General features: G+C 31.5%; 1 protein-coding gene across 1 annotated transcript; it reads right to left on the bottom strand.

The window, feature by feature from the left end:
- Positions 1-2,053: 2,053 nt before the first annotated feature.
- On the bottom strand, positions 2,054-17,645 carry LOC118185869 (uncharacterized). The gene is made up of 3 exons (XM_035355787.2): positions 17,442-17,645; positions 9,897-10,092; positions 2,054-2,611 (listed from the first exon to the last, which is right to left on the bottom strand). Exons 2-3 carry the CDS (start codon positions 10,082-10,084, stop codon positions 2,494-2,496), a joined length of 306 nt encoding a protein of 101 aa, XP_035211678.1. The 5' UTR covers positions 10,085-10,092; positions 17,442-17,645; the 3' UTR covers positions 2,054-2,493.
- Positions 17,646-18,886: the final 1,241 nt, after the last annotated feature.

Genomic DNA, 18,886 nt, shown 5'->3' with positions numbered 1-18,886 from the left:
TTCATTGCTGTTCCTGTCGAAGACCTCTAGAGTTAATAGGAGGCAACAGGATTCCTTTAGAACCTCAATTAGATCCAGAAATTTTGCCATTGCCAAAACGGTTGAGATGGTAGCGGTTGTCTTGGACACCTCATATCCATCATATAAGGTGTTTAAGACGCTGTATACCATCCATATACATTACCATCTGACACCGTATAAGGTGTCAGATCACTTTATACCCAGTCAACCTACCTTATACATAGTCAACCCACCTTATACGTATATCCTTGAAAGGATTTGTTCTGCTTTCAGGAATTCAAAATTTGAAGAAACGTACTCCAGAAGACGTAATCTGGAGTAATTATCAGCAGTAAATATTATTAATTGATGTGAAACTAATTTTGTGGTGAAACGGAAAATAAAGCACTGAACATTTTAAATTATATGTTGTGTCTCGTTCTCTTTGCTATCATAAACTAACAAGACGCTAGATAACTGTGTAGGGAAGTATCCTCAAGTCTTAAATACGGCAAAGTTCAGAGAAGGGTGTAAAGAACAATTTATTAGCTCAATATAATCACAGATGCACCAATTCGTGCTTATAGAAGCCAACACTTTTGGCTTAACTCAAAAAAATAACGATGAACTTAAAATTAAATATAGTAAGTTTAGCCTAACGGCTCATAGGATAATTTAACGTTCAGGAAGGCTCTGACTCGTAAACGTTGGCGTAAATGAGCTTAATGGCTAGAAGCATTCAACGCCACAGAAATTTAATCGCTAGTAAATCAAAATAGCAACGTGGCTTTCAAGCAGGTATAAACGCGCTCTAACATCACCTTTCCTTAATTACTACTTCTTTCTACCTCATTTAAATATCCGCGCGTTACCTTATTAACATTCTGGCAGGAAAGCGTGGATTGAAATCAAAGGAAAGTTGTTTTAAAATAAAAATTAGCTGTTAGATAAATTAAATAAATCATCACGATCGTCTTACACATTTTATATGAATATTATGTGAAAAAAAGCATTATTTTCTCCTTATGAATATGTATACAACAAAGTTCACACTGTTATTCAGTCTTATCATTTAGTAATTACAACAGAAGTTCTCATTCAAGATTTGTCAGACATACAAGATTAATGCTTGAAATTAGCACGCCTTAAATAATAATTAGTTTTGAATGAACTGAATAATAATCTGTTCCCAATGGAAATATGAAATAATTTTAATAGAAAATATTCTGATTAGGATTTTGAGAGAAATGCCTATAAGGTATTTTCCCCGCCTTTTTGGCAAGCCTTCGTAGTGTAGTGGTAGGCACGCTGGGCGCGTATTCCAGAGATCCGTGGCTCGATCTCCGGCGAGGGTGTTGATCATTTTTCATGTCTTCTGCTTCGAAAATGTCTAATGTCTACATGTTATGGAATGTTTTGAATTGCAATTTTAAATGAAATTCTTTAAAAAAAATTATTTTAATTTTCAATATGTGATATTTTTCTTGAGAAAAGTATTTCAATAAATACAAAAACTATTTACGTTATTTATATTTTTCATTTAAGTTATTAATTATAATTTCAAAAATGTAACTTGTTTTCTTATGCAAAATAATGTATGAAAAACATAATATATATTATACGAATATATTAATATTATTTATATTTAGATTAAAATAAATAATATGGATTGTATTATTTCATTAAAATGTAATTCATATTATTTTAAGATTCCATACGTAATTAAAATTTTTAATGTTTATTTAAATAAATATGTAAATAAATTATTTCATACGAAATTTCAATATTAAGACCACATAATTAATTTCGCCATTCATAAAAGCTTTAGAAGTTTCTTTTTTTAAAACTAATTAGACTAAACATACTATGCGTAAAAAGATTTTCGCGTTTTCAAGAAAATATTTATTTGTAACGAATAGAAGGCAATCACTCTACACCTGTGATTTTTTTTAAATACTTATGGCTTATGGCTTACCTTTTTTAGGAAATCTCCGGAATGAATAGAAATATCCAAAAAGATAATGAGCACACACACACACACACACACAAAAAAAAAAGAATTTATATATACATAATTACTTATTTTTAATATCTATACTTTTATGGGTAAGTTTCAACTATAAACAGTGCTAAATTGATGTCAAACAATAACATCAAACAGTCCTTATGAAAAAGTTCAATGATCACCAAATGTATTATAAGAAATCAGTGTAATTATTCCCTTGAACGATCCGATTCCTGTGTTTTAGAAGCACAATCATGCAGTGCATGCATGCATCAGTACGCTGTATTAAAAACTGCATAGTATCATGTGAAGAAAAATGAAGTGAGTAATATTTTCACATAAGTGATGCATAAATTTGTGCAGACAATACATTCAGGATTCTCAAGCTGCAATCCTTCGATCGTAGTTTGCTTTTGTGCTGGAAAGATTAGTGAATAACTTTTGTACGAGTTTCTGAAAAGCGGTGTTTTTTACTACAAAGAGAATCTTCACCAGTCATTGCAACACTCGTTTTGAGCTTGAATGAATATTATTTTTGGCTGTGTTCGTTTCGGTTGCTGGACAACGATAATTTGCTGTTGCTGTTCCTGGTACATATTGCGAATTCTGGAAAGAAAAACAAGAATAAAAATACTACATTACTTACATAATTAATTTATAAGTATATATCTAGAGAGAGAGAGAGACAGACAGATAAAAAGTAAGATATTTAGAACTAAATTTCCAAAGACATTAAAGAAATGAAATTTAACACCAGTATAATTCAAAATTCCCAGTAATTATGTAAAAATATCAACCATGCGCGTTAATGGTATTGTGTTGGTTTAGTTAAAAAAATGTGTGATCTGTAACATATAGTATATGTGTGTGTACATATATTAATGTATGTAACTAATTAATAATAACTAATGTAGGTACATGCATACTAATACAGGGTGATCATAAAAAACTTCCCCGATATATGAACCCCTAGCAGCCTATTCTTTCAACAGATCGAATTGAAATTTCAGGTGTTATTTGGAGGTATGCGCTTGAGATTGCATTGGTTTAAAACAATCGCGCTCTCACAGTCACGATTTCAGTGAAAAAAAAATGGAACTTTTCACCATATGCAACACATACCTTTTTCCTGCGCAAATTGATCAGCACGTAGAAAAACCATAAATGGCTTTGAAAGGGTACACTTATGTCGAAAATTCTCGGCGTGAAATATTTGTAAAGAAGAACATATAGAACCAATGACAGCACAAGACAGGAAAGGAATAATATGTTTTATTGAATTCATAAGTTTTCAACTGACACAACGTTTCAAGGTAGTAATCTCCCGTAACTTCGTAGTTTCGTGGCCACCGTGATCCCCCTACCTATCTCCGATGGATTTCTGGATCTGTGGTTATTTGAAATCTAAGGTGTACACATGAAATCCATGAAATTTTTCAGACTTGAAAGATGCCAAAAAAAGCGAAATTATAGAGATTTCTTCCGCGATGTTACGTTCGTCATTGTTATCAACAATTCCCCGCATACTGTGCATTATTTTCTGCGAAGATGGGTACGTTGAAAACTTCTAATTCCATTAAAAAGATTTTTTTCCTGCGCTCCTCTTGCGTTGTCATTGGTCTTTTACAATGTTCTTTGCAAATGTTTAACGTCGGCAATTTCTGATATCGTTCCAAAGACATTTCTGGTTTTCCAATGCACAGGATCTATCTACGCTGGGATAAAGTAGGTGCTTTTTTTCGAAAATTTCGAAATATTTCTCTGTAATCGTAACCGTGAGAGCTCAATTGTTTTAAATCATCCCAATTTCGAATGCATACCTTCAAATAACAGTATTTGAGATTTAATTTCGATTTGTGATTGGTTGAGTGGATAGAGTGCTAAGGGCTCACATATCGAAGAGGTTTCCTATGACCGCCCTTTGTATATATATATATATATATAAGAAAAGAGAACAAACTATAAAAGACTTATCTGGTCAAAAACTTTGTGCATTGAGCTGCAAAATTTAGAAAAAAGTTAAAAGAAAATTCCTAGTTCGTAAGCCAAGAGGTTGCTTAGATACTGTGGTTCCGTTGACAATATTAACATAAGTAAAGTGCAATGAAATGTGTAAATATAAAATATTAAATAAACAATATAAACACTTGAATATTTGCAAATAAAATTCAATACTAATTGTAAGCAATATGCTGATCAAAGTAAGGCATATTTTAAACATCAGAATTAAAATGTGACAAAAGACTTAAGCAAAAATAATATTTTAAAATATATTTTAAAAAATAATATTTTAATAATTTTAAAAATACAAAAACAAAGAAGCGGTAAATGATATATATATATATATAATCGAAACAGAAATTGTAAAGCTAAGAAGTAATGAGACGTAAGACCTATTTGGTCTTAAAAAAATATTATATAAATAAAATATATTTGGTCTTAGCAAGATCGCTGCAATGTTTCTACCTATTATTTTATATATATATATATATATAATACAAAATTTAGATATTATATTTATAGAAAATACATATTTCATAATTAATATAATTGTTTTTAGTTTAAAAATGCTAAATTATGATTATTCTTATGATTTAAAACAATTTTATACTTGGTAGTATATGACTAGGACCAACGGTTGTGAAAACATAGGATACAAAAGGGGTTCTGTAGACATAATGTAAACGTAATGATACAATGTAACTAATAAATAGCATGTTATGTTTAACGAATATATATAATGCGATAAATATAGCATATAACTAAAGAAAATTTTTTAAAAATTCTCATATTTTCAAATAATTATTTATTTTGTGCACATATAACAACAATTAATTTTAATATAAAATATTTCGAAAATTTTCTAATTGTTCTAAAAATTTCATTGAAAAAACACATAATGAAGAAGAAAGAAAGACGAGTAAGTGAAATGCATTAAATAGTTGCTAATATAATATAAAATGAAATCAACAGCTAAAATACTTTTATACTAAAAAATAAAATTAAAATGATCATTGACAATAATAAATTTTAAATATATACAAAAAAGGTAGTAAAAGTAAGTACTAACAATATTCAATCCAATAACTAAGGAATAATAAAAAATTTCTAATTCATATATATATATGTATATATATAATAGAAAAGCAAAAATTGGAAGCAATAAAGCAAAAATTAGAAATCATTAGCCATAATAGTAATGTTGTACTTATTTAGAATTTATGATTCATTAATGAGCACTTTAATTTTATTGTTCAGCATAAAAAATTACAGTTGATTTCATTTCATATTATAATATCAACTATTTAGATTTTGCTTCGTTATATTTATTTCTAAGGTATTAAAAAAATAAAACATTTCCAAATAGTCTGTAACTAAGTATATAACAAATTCTCAGCGTTTTATTTCTAAAATTAGAACAGCCGATGTGTTTTTGGAAGGATGTTAAGAACCGGGAAGCGAAATAAATAACGAAATAAAATATCAATAAATAAACTATAAATAATCAGTAACTAAAATGGATTAAATAAAATGTAAAATGATAACTACAAATGTTTGTCAATTGATATAAATTAATAATTATTAGAAGAATAATAAATTAAATTAAATTTCTGCATTATAAAAATGAAACAAAACAGAACAAATATGACTAAATTCATTAAAACAAGGTATGATACATTGACGATAAAAGAAATGTTTTGAGCAGTATTACTCTTTGCTGTCAGATTGATTGCATTCCTTACTTATTTTGAATTCTGATACGTTTGAAGACTTCTTGATCTGAAGGTTAGCATTATAAGTAATCCTCTTCAAGAACAGATAATATTTTGAAACTGTGGATCTATTCTTCAAGTAGTACTAAGCAAGATTTCTGGCTTATTTTACTCCTCTAAAAGTAAGTTGGATATATTTTTAGCAGCTAGAATCAATGACAGTTTTAGTAATTACTTACTAAAGTTTTGAGCTGATGCTTCAGTTCAGATTTGAAAGTACAGGAGCTCATCGTATTTTAGATTCTTGGGCTCTTCTGGTATTACAATTTCATTCAAAACTGAGAGGTACCGAAGCAGCCTCCGGTAGGCTGAATCTAAATTTAAGCCTTGACTCTACATCGGTTTTATATTTTTACAGCTCTACTAAATGTAGCTAAACAATCACTTTACTCAAATAATTACTTTATTAAGTATTTCCTCCCTCCTTTCGGCATGATTTCGTGGTGTAACGGTAGCACACTCGGCCTGTATTCGAGAGGTCCAGGTTCGAGTGTCGGCGAAGGCATTGGTCACTTTTCAGGTCTCCTGCTTCAAAAAATTCTAATGCCTCTAGAACTTTTATTTGCATTTACTTTGAAAAATGTATTATTATATATATTGTTACGTTTTTCTTTCTTCCGACACCAGTTGTTACGTTATTTTCTTCTCCTTCACGTTCATACGGGGTTCGTATGGATTTGGAGTGAAAAACGACGACACTACTTGATGAAGCATCGAAACACACTTTATTACTAATATTAGCTCCAAAACACTTTTACAGTCGTCGAAGATCTACTATACACACGCTGACACAATCAGCGACACAGCCTTCACACTGTCAGGCAATAACGGTGGAGACAGCTTCACTGCAAAGCACCAGAGTACAGCTCCCGACTCTGCTCGGTCGTTCTCGGAACTCCACGTACTCTCGAGACTCTCCACGCTACAACTTGCGATGCACTCGATGAGACACGGGCACAGCTCCCGACTCTTCGGTTCAGTCGTTCCCGGAGCTCAACACGCTCTCTCGACGATACACTACGAAGAGACTCTTTCGATGCAGTCGACGACTCACTCGGCACTCGCTGCCCGGCTGTCAACTCGATCGACTGCGCAGGGATTGACTCGCAAAACGAGACACCAACTCGATACTAACTAGCTCGCACCCTCGAGGCACACTCTATCAGCTCGCTAGGCGAGGCACACACACTCGATACTAACTAACTCTCTGCGTACCAGCAGGGTTTATATAGCTTTTGACTGGTGTTCGAGAACATTCTAGGCTAAACTGGTAAGAATTCGTTCCAGAAGTTCTCCATCCGTCCATCGTATATCGCCAATTTTGTCGCCAAATATCGCCAAATAGGCGATTTTTCTCCGAATATGGCAACCCAGCTTTCCCTTGTCATTTTACGGCAGCCCTAAAACTGCTTTGCGGGGAAACCATCTTACTGCACCTGTAGATTTCGTAACAATATTAATGAAATAAACACAAAAATTCTATTTAAGAAGGCAAAAGTATCGATAATCTTACGATTAATCACTTTCAGCTTATAAGGTATTTCTCCCGCCTTCTTGGCATGCTTTCGTGGTGTGGTAGTCTGCACGCTGGGCGCGTATTCCAGAAGTGCGCGGTTCGATTCCCGGCAAAAGCGTTGCATATTTTTCATCTTGCCTCTTTCCAAAAATTACCTAATGCCTCTACAAGCTGCAAAACCCAGTCCAAAGTGTCTCTTCGAACAATTCTCTAGCCACTTTTTCTGTAGATGAAATTGGTGAAGAGATTACGGAAGCCAGAGATGAGCTAGTTGTAAATTTTCTTTTTGTGTTCAAAAAAATAAAAGAAAAGAAAAAAGTGACGACAAGAATGATTTAAGAAATTATACTCATTGAAAAGCAGGTGAAGCATTAAATATATTCGTGAAATTTACAAGTGATAATAACCCCAAAGCAGTGGAGAACTGATGAATCTTCGCATTTTCCCCAATTATGTTTTGAAGGTATTTGAACTCTAAAAAGGCTTCAAATAGCAGCAATATAGAACACTGCAAAAAATAGGTTAGTTGGGAATAGTAAACTACTCATATTCTATAGTTCAACCATCTGGTAAATTTACAATGATTAAATCTACTTGTAAAGGATTTCTACTTAGATCTTAAGTTACAGTTTTACATTCTTATAAGAGATTGAATAATATTTGTAAAATTACATCTTTCCTCTCATTATTAAATAATTGCATATTTAATGAACGTTTTTAAAGATCTGAGAATAAAAATATGATTGCTGATTTATAAAATATTTTCAAAAATTTGGCTTTTACAAATTAGAAGCTAGATTCCGTGGAACAAAAGTTTTGTTAGCTTGCCTTAGACTTCTCAAGTTAAATTCACTATAGCTAATCAGTAATCTATGATTCGTCCACTAACTAAATGGGTAAATGTTCTGGTACAAATTAATTTACTTTCAGTTTATGAAGAATTAGAGATATTAAAAGATATTACAGTAGTTTAGCTATTTGTATACAACGATGCGGAAAGATTGTATGTATCTGGTGTGTGATACACATAAAGTAAGCCGTCATTAGATTCTCTTATTTGCCAAAAAATTATTAATTTACGTTGCTAGAAGCACATTGACTAGACTTTTATTCTCCATTTAGCTCCGATAAACAGGTATAAAAAGTGAAAGAACTGCAGTTACTAGTCTTAGGAAACTGAAAGCCTACTTGAAGCTAAGGTTCGATGTGAAACTCATTTTTACCCTAAAATCATAAAATATTTTTTTAGACTAGATTTCTAAACAAAAATTGCGCTAACTCATGGCGAGAAGATGAAGTCGTCTTTTAACTAATTTAACGTGTTAATTAAAAGCAATTCCGCCATTTCTGTTGGTTGCAGTACATATTTTTTCCAATCAATTTATTTATTAAATAGTCAGTAAAAACAGCAGTGCTGTGTTACGCTTTAAAAGCCATTGTTATCAAAATATATATAAAAAAAAGAATAGGGATTTGCTAATATCTAACTTTAAAACTACAAATTAAAAAGCATTTATTCATTAAAAAAAAGTAACATTTGATTCAAATAAATTTATGTTAGTTTAATAAATAAGTATAATATGTTTAGATGGTTATGGCTGTTTAACCTTCAAAGCGATCGTGCGCTACTATTACATTTGAATCCTAACGAGTGTAAATTAAATTGTGTTTCACGTTGTAAATTAAATTGTTTTCCAAAAACGGAATCAGTTATTCGTGTTCTTTTGTAAACAACAATAATATTCAGATTCCCAATAATCATGTCACATTAATAAAGATTTATAAAGCTGAAAAATGTTCACACTATTGGATAATACCGAATCCTCTTGGTTGACTCAATAATATCAAGACTGTTGCGGTTAAAACGCATTATATTGTTTTACGTACTGAAAACAAAGTAACAACAAGATGTTCAGTTTAAAGTGTGGGCTTCTTCAATGTCTAGAAGCTTGCCTGAATGTCTTGCAGACTCTAGTAAAATGCAGAGCGAGTTATCGATTTAGTGTTAAGCAAATGACCAAGTCGTAAGAATGTTAAAACAATATTTTTATTTAATTCTTATAAGAGACTTATAAAGAACTGAAGGCGCTGCTTGGATTACAGGCGAATCTCCACTACCCACGCATATTTAACATTACATAAGATGAAGTTAATTCAAATGTACATATTGTAGTCTTCAGTTACACACAAAATACACTAATTAAGATAATTAACGGCGAATATTTTAAACGTTGGCTTGCAGAGTGCTAAAGTGAGAAAAACTATGGCAAGGTTGGCGATAATACATAACTGCAGCGAGAGGTTGCCAGAAGCTGTAACACTAAATCCTTCGAACCCTCGAGGGGGGGATAAGAACACAACTACTAATTTGAATTCGGTTGAGTACTTGAGATATGTTTCAAAATCATAGCTTTTTCTTTTAAATATTGTGAAAAGTTTAGAAAAGTTATCAAAAAGCAGTATCATTCACTTAAAAAATATTCTTTTTTTTTTCTGCTTATAACGCTGAAAAAACTAATGCATTAGTAATGGAAGAAACCCTGTTATATTTAATGTGAAAAACTAGGTTTTAAGTCCATACAAAAATATACCAAATACTCACCCTGATAACACATTGGATATCATTCCTTGAGGTACTGGAATGGGTACGGGCAAAAATCTAGGCCTCATCATCATGCCCATGGCTGCTCCATGCATGATTGCTTTCATCATGAAATGGCCATGAAGTTCGTTAACAGTAGTTAATAACAGCAATAAACACGTGAGTGAAACTTTGGCCTTCAGTAGCATAATCAAAGCTAAGGAAAAGATAATAACGAACCAAGAGTTAGTAGACGTAAAAAGTTTGTTACTTGATTTTTACTTCCTTGTATGAAGTAAAGGAAGTATTGCAATCGCGAAAAATTTCGGGTATCATATTTCAACGAAAATAACCATTTTCACCACTCTTGAATCCAATTGAATGATTTTTTTGGAGGATATCTTTACGTATAGACAGAATAAAGAACACTTTTTTCCAAAACGCATTGTAAATCGGTTTTAGTAAAATGTATTGTGAAGGGATTTTTCTTGTGATGTCTGCACAAGAAAGCTCTCTTCGCAATACATTGTCTTGCTATGACGTGGGAGGGAGTGCTTTCAATCAGCTGTGTGTTTATAACACTTCTAAGGTGAAAAAAAAACTGTTTTGAAGGAAAGGTGTAAATACAATGAACAATTTACAGGGAAGGAAGAAGAATTAAACTGCCTTAGAGATATTACTCAAGATCATTATGAAATTCCTAAACTTTTTAAATCGTTGCTAGCTTTTATTTAAGCTATAAAAAGTCTGAAGAGGGATTTAGAGGTATTAAAAACATAAAATGTGTTTCCATTACAGGAATTTCTACATTATGAATTTTCTGAAACGAGTAGCCACATTTCAAGACCTATCGTATTTTTCCGTTATTTACAGATCATTTCCTTTATCATTGAAAGACTACTGCGATTAAACTCAAAACAATTATTCAAATGCCTAACGTAATTCTATTGCTTCCCAAACTTAATGTCTTTTATTTAATTTCCAGAAGATATGAATCTAATGCTTAATTGAGAAAATATCGATATTAAGGAAATGTTTGTGGCAAACGTTTGACAGTACGTGAATGATGAGTCCCATAAAAGGAGATACTTTATGAAGCGTTTGCAGCCTTGATATTAACCTTAAACTAGTTTAACAAGGAAAGAAAAGTATTTCTTCTACAAATGTCAATTCTATAAAAATTATTAGAGCAGATAAAGCTGAAGCTGATGATGATGTTAATTAGAATAGTTTCCATCTTGTTATTATCAGATGTTTTCAGCCCTCAGACGTTGATATTTTAATCATCAATTTCTGGTTAAGTAATCTGCAATTTGTCTTTGAATTATAGTTTTAGTTTCTGTAACTCTTCAAATAAGTATTTTCAGTTGAATATTAATTTGAAGATTTTTAATTTAGTTTGTGAAACTGCTACGTGAACGATAAGACGGAAGCTACCATAAATTCTAACCAGTTTAGTTGATAACTTGTAGATAAAGTTAGCAATGCAGGAAAACCTAAAATGTTAAACACTGAAATTACGCAAAATATTTTAAATATACAGTAGTACCTCAGATCATAAAAATTTTACTTCACGAACTATTAAATTCTGGAACGAAGATATTATCGGAACATAAAACGTCTTCGATGACGAACATTGCCTCAAATTGGCAATTGATTTTCAATTTTGGAATGATTTTCAAAGCTGTTTTGAGATAAATTACACCACATAATTAACACTCAGGGTTTTATGTAAAAACTCTTTTAATACTTTTGTTTAGCTCCCATTGACAAAGCCTGTGAGCGAGTGGCTTACCAGACCATGGTTTCAGCCTCGAAGAAATTATAGTTCCAGGCAGAGACTTCGAACCCTTTGGCCTTTTGTGGTATCTGTGATACTGTGCCTTTAGACAAAACCACCGGCTAGGAAGATAACACAGAAGATGAGGAAGAGTTACTGGGGGATCACGAAATGAAACTCATTAAGAAGAATTACAGAAAACTTCAGAAGTAGCAACGAAAGTCAATTTTGGAAGAAATAGCTTGAAAAAAGAAGAATGATCACAGTTCTTTGATCAGCGGAATTTGTGCAACATGGGAGAAGATACAAAGTTGTTATATAACGATATAACTCTGATAACACGGTAGCAATATACAAAATAAACATTTTCATTGTTAACACTATGTCTTACTTTATAAACATTCTTAAAAAAGAACCAAAAAAATCTAGTAGAGAGCTTTCGAAAGAAATGGCGGCCTAGTGGTTCTCAGAGTCGAGTAGCGCTTACAGAAAAAGAAAAGATAAAAGAATATACCTCCTAAAAAGAGTTATATGATGATTTTATAGACGCAAATTTCGCATCCAAATAATAACATTTTCCTCACCATTCGCCATTTATGCTGTCTCCTTTGTACACTCCCCTTTGTACAAGTACAGTAAATTAGTTACATTTTTGTCTGTTTTATCAGTTTAATATTGCTTTCATTAAAAGAAATTATATTTAACGATTTCCATTTGTTTTGATTTATGTATTTGTGCACAAAGTGCTGTTATAAAGTTTGAATAAGCAATCATCTGTGATCCAGAAACGAATCAATTTTACGTTAATTCTTATGGGGGCAATTGTTTCTGTTTACAAACATTTTGGCTGATGAACGACCTTCAGAAATGACTAATTTCGCATAGCGAGGTTTCACTGTATTTGTAGCAATATAATTGGTGAGTAAAAATGTGTTAAAAAGTTAAATCATCAAAAGATTTGTTAAAGCAGGAAAGGTGAAAATGTGCAGTGCCCTCGTCAGAATTCGAACTTAAGACCTTTAAATGCTAGGCAGATGTGCTTTCCATTACCCCACAAAAGCTTGTGGCTGAAAGGAAGAAGATACATTACATTCACTCCCACTAAGAGGATGATTGTGGAAGAAGGGTCGCCAAATTCTGTGGTGGTGACGAATTAGTTTAGTTCGGGCATCACTGCAGACAGATCTATAATTTTTTGAAGCCGAAAAGGTGAGATAATTAAGGATGTCATCGCCGGGATTCAAACTACAGACTTCACGCGAACATGCTTCCAATTACACCCCGAACGCAGTGGTAAGGAGGGAAAAAATACCTTGCAAGGTATAATACACAAAATGTAAAAAGTGAAAGGTCAGTGCAATTGGTACATCAGATAATTTCATATAAATTATCCACTAATTTAATTCAGTCTCTGAGAGGATTTAAAAGTTTATCAATTGATCTGATGTGAACAAACGAGATGAGTGCAAAATAACTGTACAACTACAGACAAAAGCAAAAGCCTTGTCATATTACATTTACCAGCAGTTCCCTTAAAAATTGGTTGCATTATATTTAAGATAAAAATTCATTATAACGCAGAGACACCAAACTGACGTTTTCTCGAATGGTAGAATCATCTTAATGATGAAATCTATCATATCCAGAATTTTGCAGAGAACTGAATGCATCATAAAGTAGAAAACGGAGCTGTCGAAGAAGGAAATGTCTTGGATAAAATCGTCTTAAAATACCGTGCATGAGAAAGTTGAATACCCATATTGAAGCACATTGAAAAAAAAAAAAAAAAAAAAAAAAATCACAGTAGGCTCTAGTATCTATATGCAAAACAGCATATTCTCTTTTGCCATCATTATTTCCAAACGTGCCAGTTTCATTGGATTCAGAAGCACTGAAATTGGACTCTGAATTTAATGAGCCAGAATGCTTATCACTGATCTCTATATATCAGACCGTAAACAGCACCACTACATTCAAAGAAGGCAAAACATATTACTATTTTCAACAAAGGTTCTATTACTGGTAAAAACTGTAGTACAGGCATAACGGAGACTCATGTCTGGCTTTTAGAAAAATCGTCGGTTTACAATTCATATTCATGAAAACACGCACCAATATCGTCGATTTTGCTGATCAAAGATATTCTGCAAAAGGAGGACATCTAACACTGCAATGGTTATAAAAATCTAAATGAAAATAAATTTGTATGATGCCACATAGTATGAAAACTGAAGAATAGGTGTGGAATGCACAGGAAGACGAAACGTGTCCCGTTTAATCCTTATAAAGACCACTGTAAACCTAAAAATAGATCTACAAATAATTTTTTGATATGGAGCTGTATGGAAAACACGACAGAAAATAAAAAACTTGATATGAGAAATACGCGGCTGTAAGAGCTGATTAGGAAGAATCTTCTTCCAATTCTTGCCAAATATCAGTTTTAAATTTTTAAAGAAATACAAATAAAAATAGAACTAATTATTTTTAATAATCAAAAGATTCGGAACTATTTTGTTAGGTCGAGTTTTATTCGTAACCACAATTTTTATAATTTTCTGCTGTATAAAAGGTACTAAGCTGAATCCTTATTTCCGATATACGTTTTGAAGCTATTTTCACTGCTTCTTATCGCCGCATAAAAATAAAATGCTATGTTTATTTTCGTGAATTCCCATAATAAGAAACATGCATTGTTTTACATTACAAAAATTCAGATTTAAATGGCAGTCTAACAAACAGCATAAGAAAATAAAATAATACAATGTATGACATCTCAATTTTACGTCACAGGCGAATTTTAATATTCCACATAATGAAAAAAGGAAGCAGTTTACTCTTATTAAATTTATGTGTGTAAAATTATTATGTAATTCTTATACAGAAGGCTTTTAACGTACTGCGTCACTTGATGCTGCTTTTTAGCCCGAAAGAGCGTCAGCACGAATGGGCTATTTATATCCAAAACGGGATTTTACGCCGTCCACTACAAACAGCGGTATCACTTTTCAGATTGTTGCCTCTTATTCTTATTACCCTGTATTATTAGCTCCCAATGGAGTTAGCCCTAATAGGCTATTAGTATCAAAACGGGATTTGGCGGCGTATTACTTTAAATGTCTGAATAACTTTTCAAATTGTTGCCACGAAATATTATCGTCCTGTATTATTTTTAAAGAAATTAAAAAACAATAGTACCTAGAGCCATTAAATTTCGAATAAAGTAGTCCTCAACCAGAGCATGGCCATTTGGAAACAGGAATTTTGAATTTCGAATTCCTTTTTTTATCTATTTCATATTTTGTAAAACTAACGAATTTTTGATTAACAAACTCAACGATTTGAACGCGAGCAGTAGCAATACTGTACGAAAACATTTTTATTTCCAGCGCTCGAAACTACTCGTATCTGTCGGAAATTCTAAAGATGTGCTGCTTTTAAATATTTTGTTGTTTTGGTACTGAATACAATTTTATGTGGCAAAAGCGCCAAGAACGCGGTATTTAATAAATAAAGTAAACACATAAAACGTTAAAAATGAACAAGCCATCTTACTAAGAAAATTGTACATTGATATGATAAACTGAGTAAAGAATGAAAAAAATGGAAAAACGTAAGCCAACTTTTAACATTTCATCGGAAATTTTAAGCACATACTGCTTTCAAAATTTTTGTAATTTTGCTGTTGAACAGCATATGGCGTAAGCGTGAAGAAAATGATGCTTAATAATAAAGCTAACATGACAGAAAGAACTGGATTAACAGGAAATTTTATCGTGTCCGCATTTAGGAAGGGAGTGCAGCAGCAGATTTGAAGACTACGTGTTCAGTGAGAGCTTAGAAAATCTTTAAGAAACCCATTTGGGCGACAGTTAAATTTGAGTCCATTCAGATTCTTTTTAAAGAAATTAAGTAATGAAGAATCTGTATGCATGTATGTTCCTCGCATTGTGAAGAAACGTCTGTACCTAGAGCCATCAAATTTTGAATGACCTAGTCTTCAAACCCCAACTTGTGCTCCTGGAAGCCTAAATTTTGAATTCCGAATATAATATTCCATATTTTGCAAACCTTTAATTAATTTTTATTAATAATCTCAATGATATGAAAACGAATAGTGGCAACTCTGTACGTATAAAACGTTTTTATTTCCAGCCCGCAAGACTATTGAAAATTCTAAAGGATTGCTGTCTGTGAGTTTCTGTTGATTTGAATTTTATGGGGTGTAAATTCGAATAATATGATCTTTAATAAAAAAAATTAACACTCAAAATGTTAATAATAAAAAGACAAAAAACGTTTTCCAGTCGATGTTACTAAGAAAACTGAATCTTGTTATGATGAAGTGAGAAAAGACTGAAAAAATAAGGAAATGTATGCCAATACCTAACACTGAACCAGGAATTCTAAATACATGCTTCGATGGCGCTTTGAAAAATTCTTGTAATTTTGCTCTTGCACTGTATGTGGCGTAAGTGCGAAGAAAAATCATATAATAAATAAGTAAATGTATGCCAACACCTAACAGTGAATCGGGAATTCTAAATACATGCTTCGATGATGCATTGAAAATTCTTGTAATTTTTCTATTGCACTGTATGTGGCGTAAGTGCGAAGAAAATCATGTTTAATAATAAAGCTAAAACGACAAAAATATAAATAAGTTAGCAGGAGTGAGTGCCAGCAGACTGGCAAACTGAGAGCTCAGCGAGAGCTTAGAAAACCTTAATAAATCCTTTTGGACGATCGCTAAAATCTGAACCATTTCAGATTTTATATTTGTAAGGTTTTTATTCTTTTAGTTCATTATCAATTAATTTAGCTTTTCAAGATGCTTCTGTTATGAAATGCTACCGAAGATAATTCCTTCATTCTGCATAAAACGTTTTCATCAGAAGAAGAATTTCTTAATTTGGAAATAAAAATATTTCACCATCCTAAGAAAATTGTTTTAATTTAAGCCAAGCATTTTTATGTAATGTTATTTGCTTTAGATCGGTGTCATAAAATAAGCTAGCTAAATTTAGCCAATTATTTAGTTTAAAAACATATTAAGTTTTATTAAAATTATTAGTTTCATTTTAAAAACTTATTTAGTTTTATATAAACTTATTTTAAACAAAATTATTTTGTTCACAGTAAATTGGTTTATAGTTTAAGTGGTCTAAGCTGACAGATCATATTAATATAAATTATTGTATTTAAAAACGTCTGTTTTATCTATGATTTAAGGCTTCGATTAAATTTGATTTTTAAAAGGTTTAGTGTTAAAGAATATAAATACACTTGGTCCTGGACCGCGAAATAAGGTGTAAATTAATCGATATTTATAAATATTTATGTCCTTGTTTTATATTTTAGATAGTTTTAATGTTGTTAAAATTTCATCAAGGAAAGTTATGTATTACCACCCAGAAGGAAAGCTTCTCACCTACTGTAAAATGTAGTCCAAAAATTCATAGAATTTTCTTCTACTAAACTATTTAACTTTGAGCCCCAGGCTTCACAAAGACAGTTCTTTAACGAAGAAACATTATACAGCAAAAATTTCCAAATAAGACGTTTTTATTTACAGCATATATTCTTCCGGGCAATTCGAGAGAATATAGAATTAAAATATAAAAAATATAATGAATATTCCTTTTAGAACAATAAGAAACTAAAATTAAATAAAACTGCCCTTCACTGATTCACTGGTTATATTAATAAAATATCGTTTGTATTTATATAAAGCTAATCTTCTATATCAAGTAGTAATAGCTTAATAAGAAGACGATAACACTTACCTTTGCAGAATTTTGTACAGAACACATTTATCCAGAGAGTTTATTTCCACGACCGATTCAGAAGGCTAGAATGAACGAAAAAATCCCATACACCTAAAAACGTTTAGATATATAGTCAAAGAAAAAGGAACTCTTTAAGAAGGAACTCAATCTGAATTATTTGAGCTTTGCATGCTTTTTTATCCGCTTGTTTCCCCGAACTTCCAAGTCATTACGTTATGTCGTGTGCACTCATCTGCAGCTAAGGAGTAGAATAAAATTGCATTTTGATAGGTTTGTTACCTCCAAACTTTTCTTAGCTAAACTTTGTTCATTTTTTTTTGACAATCAGTACTCTTTTTTTTTTTATTGGACAGACAACTTGCAATCTGTGCTTTTGTGACATTGATATTGACGGATCCTGTTCAAGTATTCGGGTCAATAAGGAGAAACATTTTCAATATGCCCTAAATTTTTACGTATAATTATAGTAAACAAAGCTGCTTTTGAAGAACCATCGCTTTCAAAATTATTTAAAACTTTAAAAAAAAATAGGCGAATATGATATGATGTCTGATATCCAAAACAAAGCAGAAGTGAAAATTGAATTTATGATAAATACAGTGGAATAATGCAAATAATTTGAAAATTTACGCAATTATCCTTGGTTAATTTTCAAAATTTATAACTTCAAATTGCTTGAAAACGTTTTTTTGCGATTAAGAATTTAATAAAAGTTCGATACATCTTTTAAAAGAAATAGACTTTGTTTCAGCACATATTTGTTTTCGAAAAAATTTTATTGCTACTAAATGTTTAAATTTGCAGTTAAAAAAATTAGGCTAAAAATATTTGTTATCTTAAATTATAAATTACTGTTGACAACGTCTTTATTTTATTTTGTTTCGTTTAAGAAAATTTTCGCCAGCAAAAACAACATTTTCACTTCAGCTTCTGCCATACTTGCTTTGTTTGGAATTATCACTTCGGGGCAAACGTCTCTCTGGCTATGAATTTTTATAAAATATTACTCATTGCATAAATTTTACACAAAAAATTGTTCTTTCTATCTATCACATACTTCCAAAATCTCGATTATTTGAAGAGTTGTAAATATCTTAAATCGTTTTATTTCTTTAATAGCTTATTTCTCTCTTCTAATTTTGCTTTACGCATGCAATAAGTAAAATTTTGCAGCTTATTTCTTGCTTGTTTGCATATTTTGTAGCAGCAATTGACACACGTTCAATGGAATTACAAATTTGATTTCCTTTCTCCCAAGAAACCAGAAAGGAAATCAAAGGAATTTGATTTCCTTTCTGGTTCTCTGTAAATAGGTACATACATACACACATATTCGTATATATGTATATAAGAAATATGCTGGCATAATAAGTTTTATAAGCTTTTACATCTGACGGAGTTCCGAAATGCTTATATTTCTTCTACTTTTTTATTCCTGTTGC

Source organism: Stegodyphus dumicola, chromosome 3, assembly GCF_044657685.1.
Source record: "Stegodyphus dumicola isolate Sdum_Otavi_A_Nest chromosome 3, ASM4465768v1".
In the NCBI taxonomy this organism is placed as follows: domain Eukaryota; kingdom Metazoa; phylum Arthropoda; class Arachnida; order Araneae; family Eresidae; genus Stegodyphus; species Stegodyphus dumicola.
This window is presented reverse-complemented; position numbering and strand designations above follow the sequence as displayed.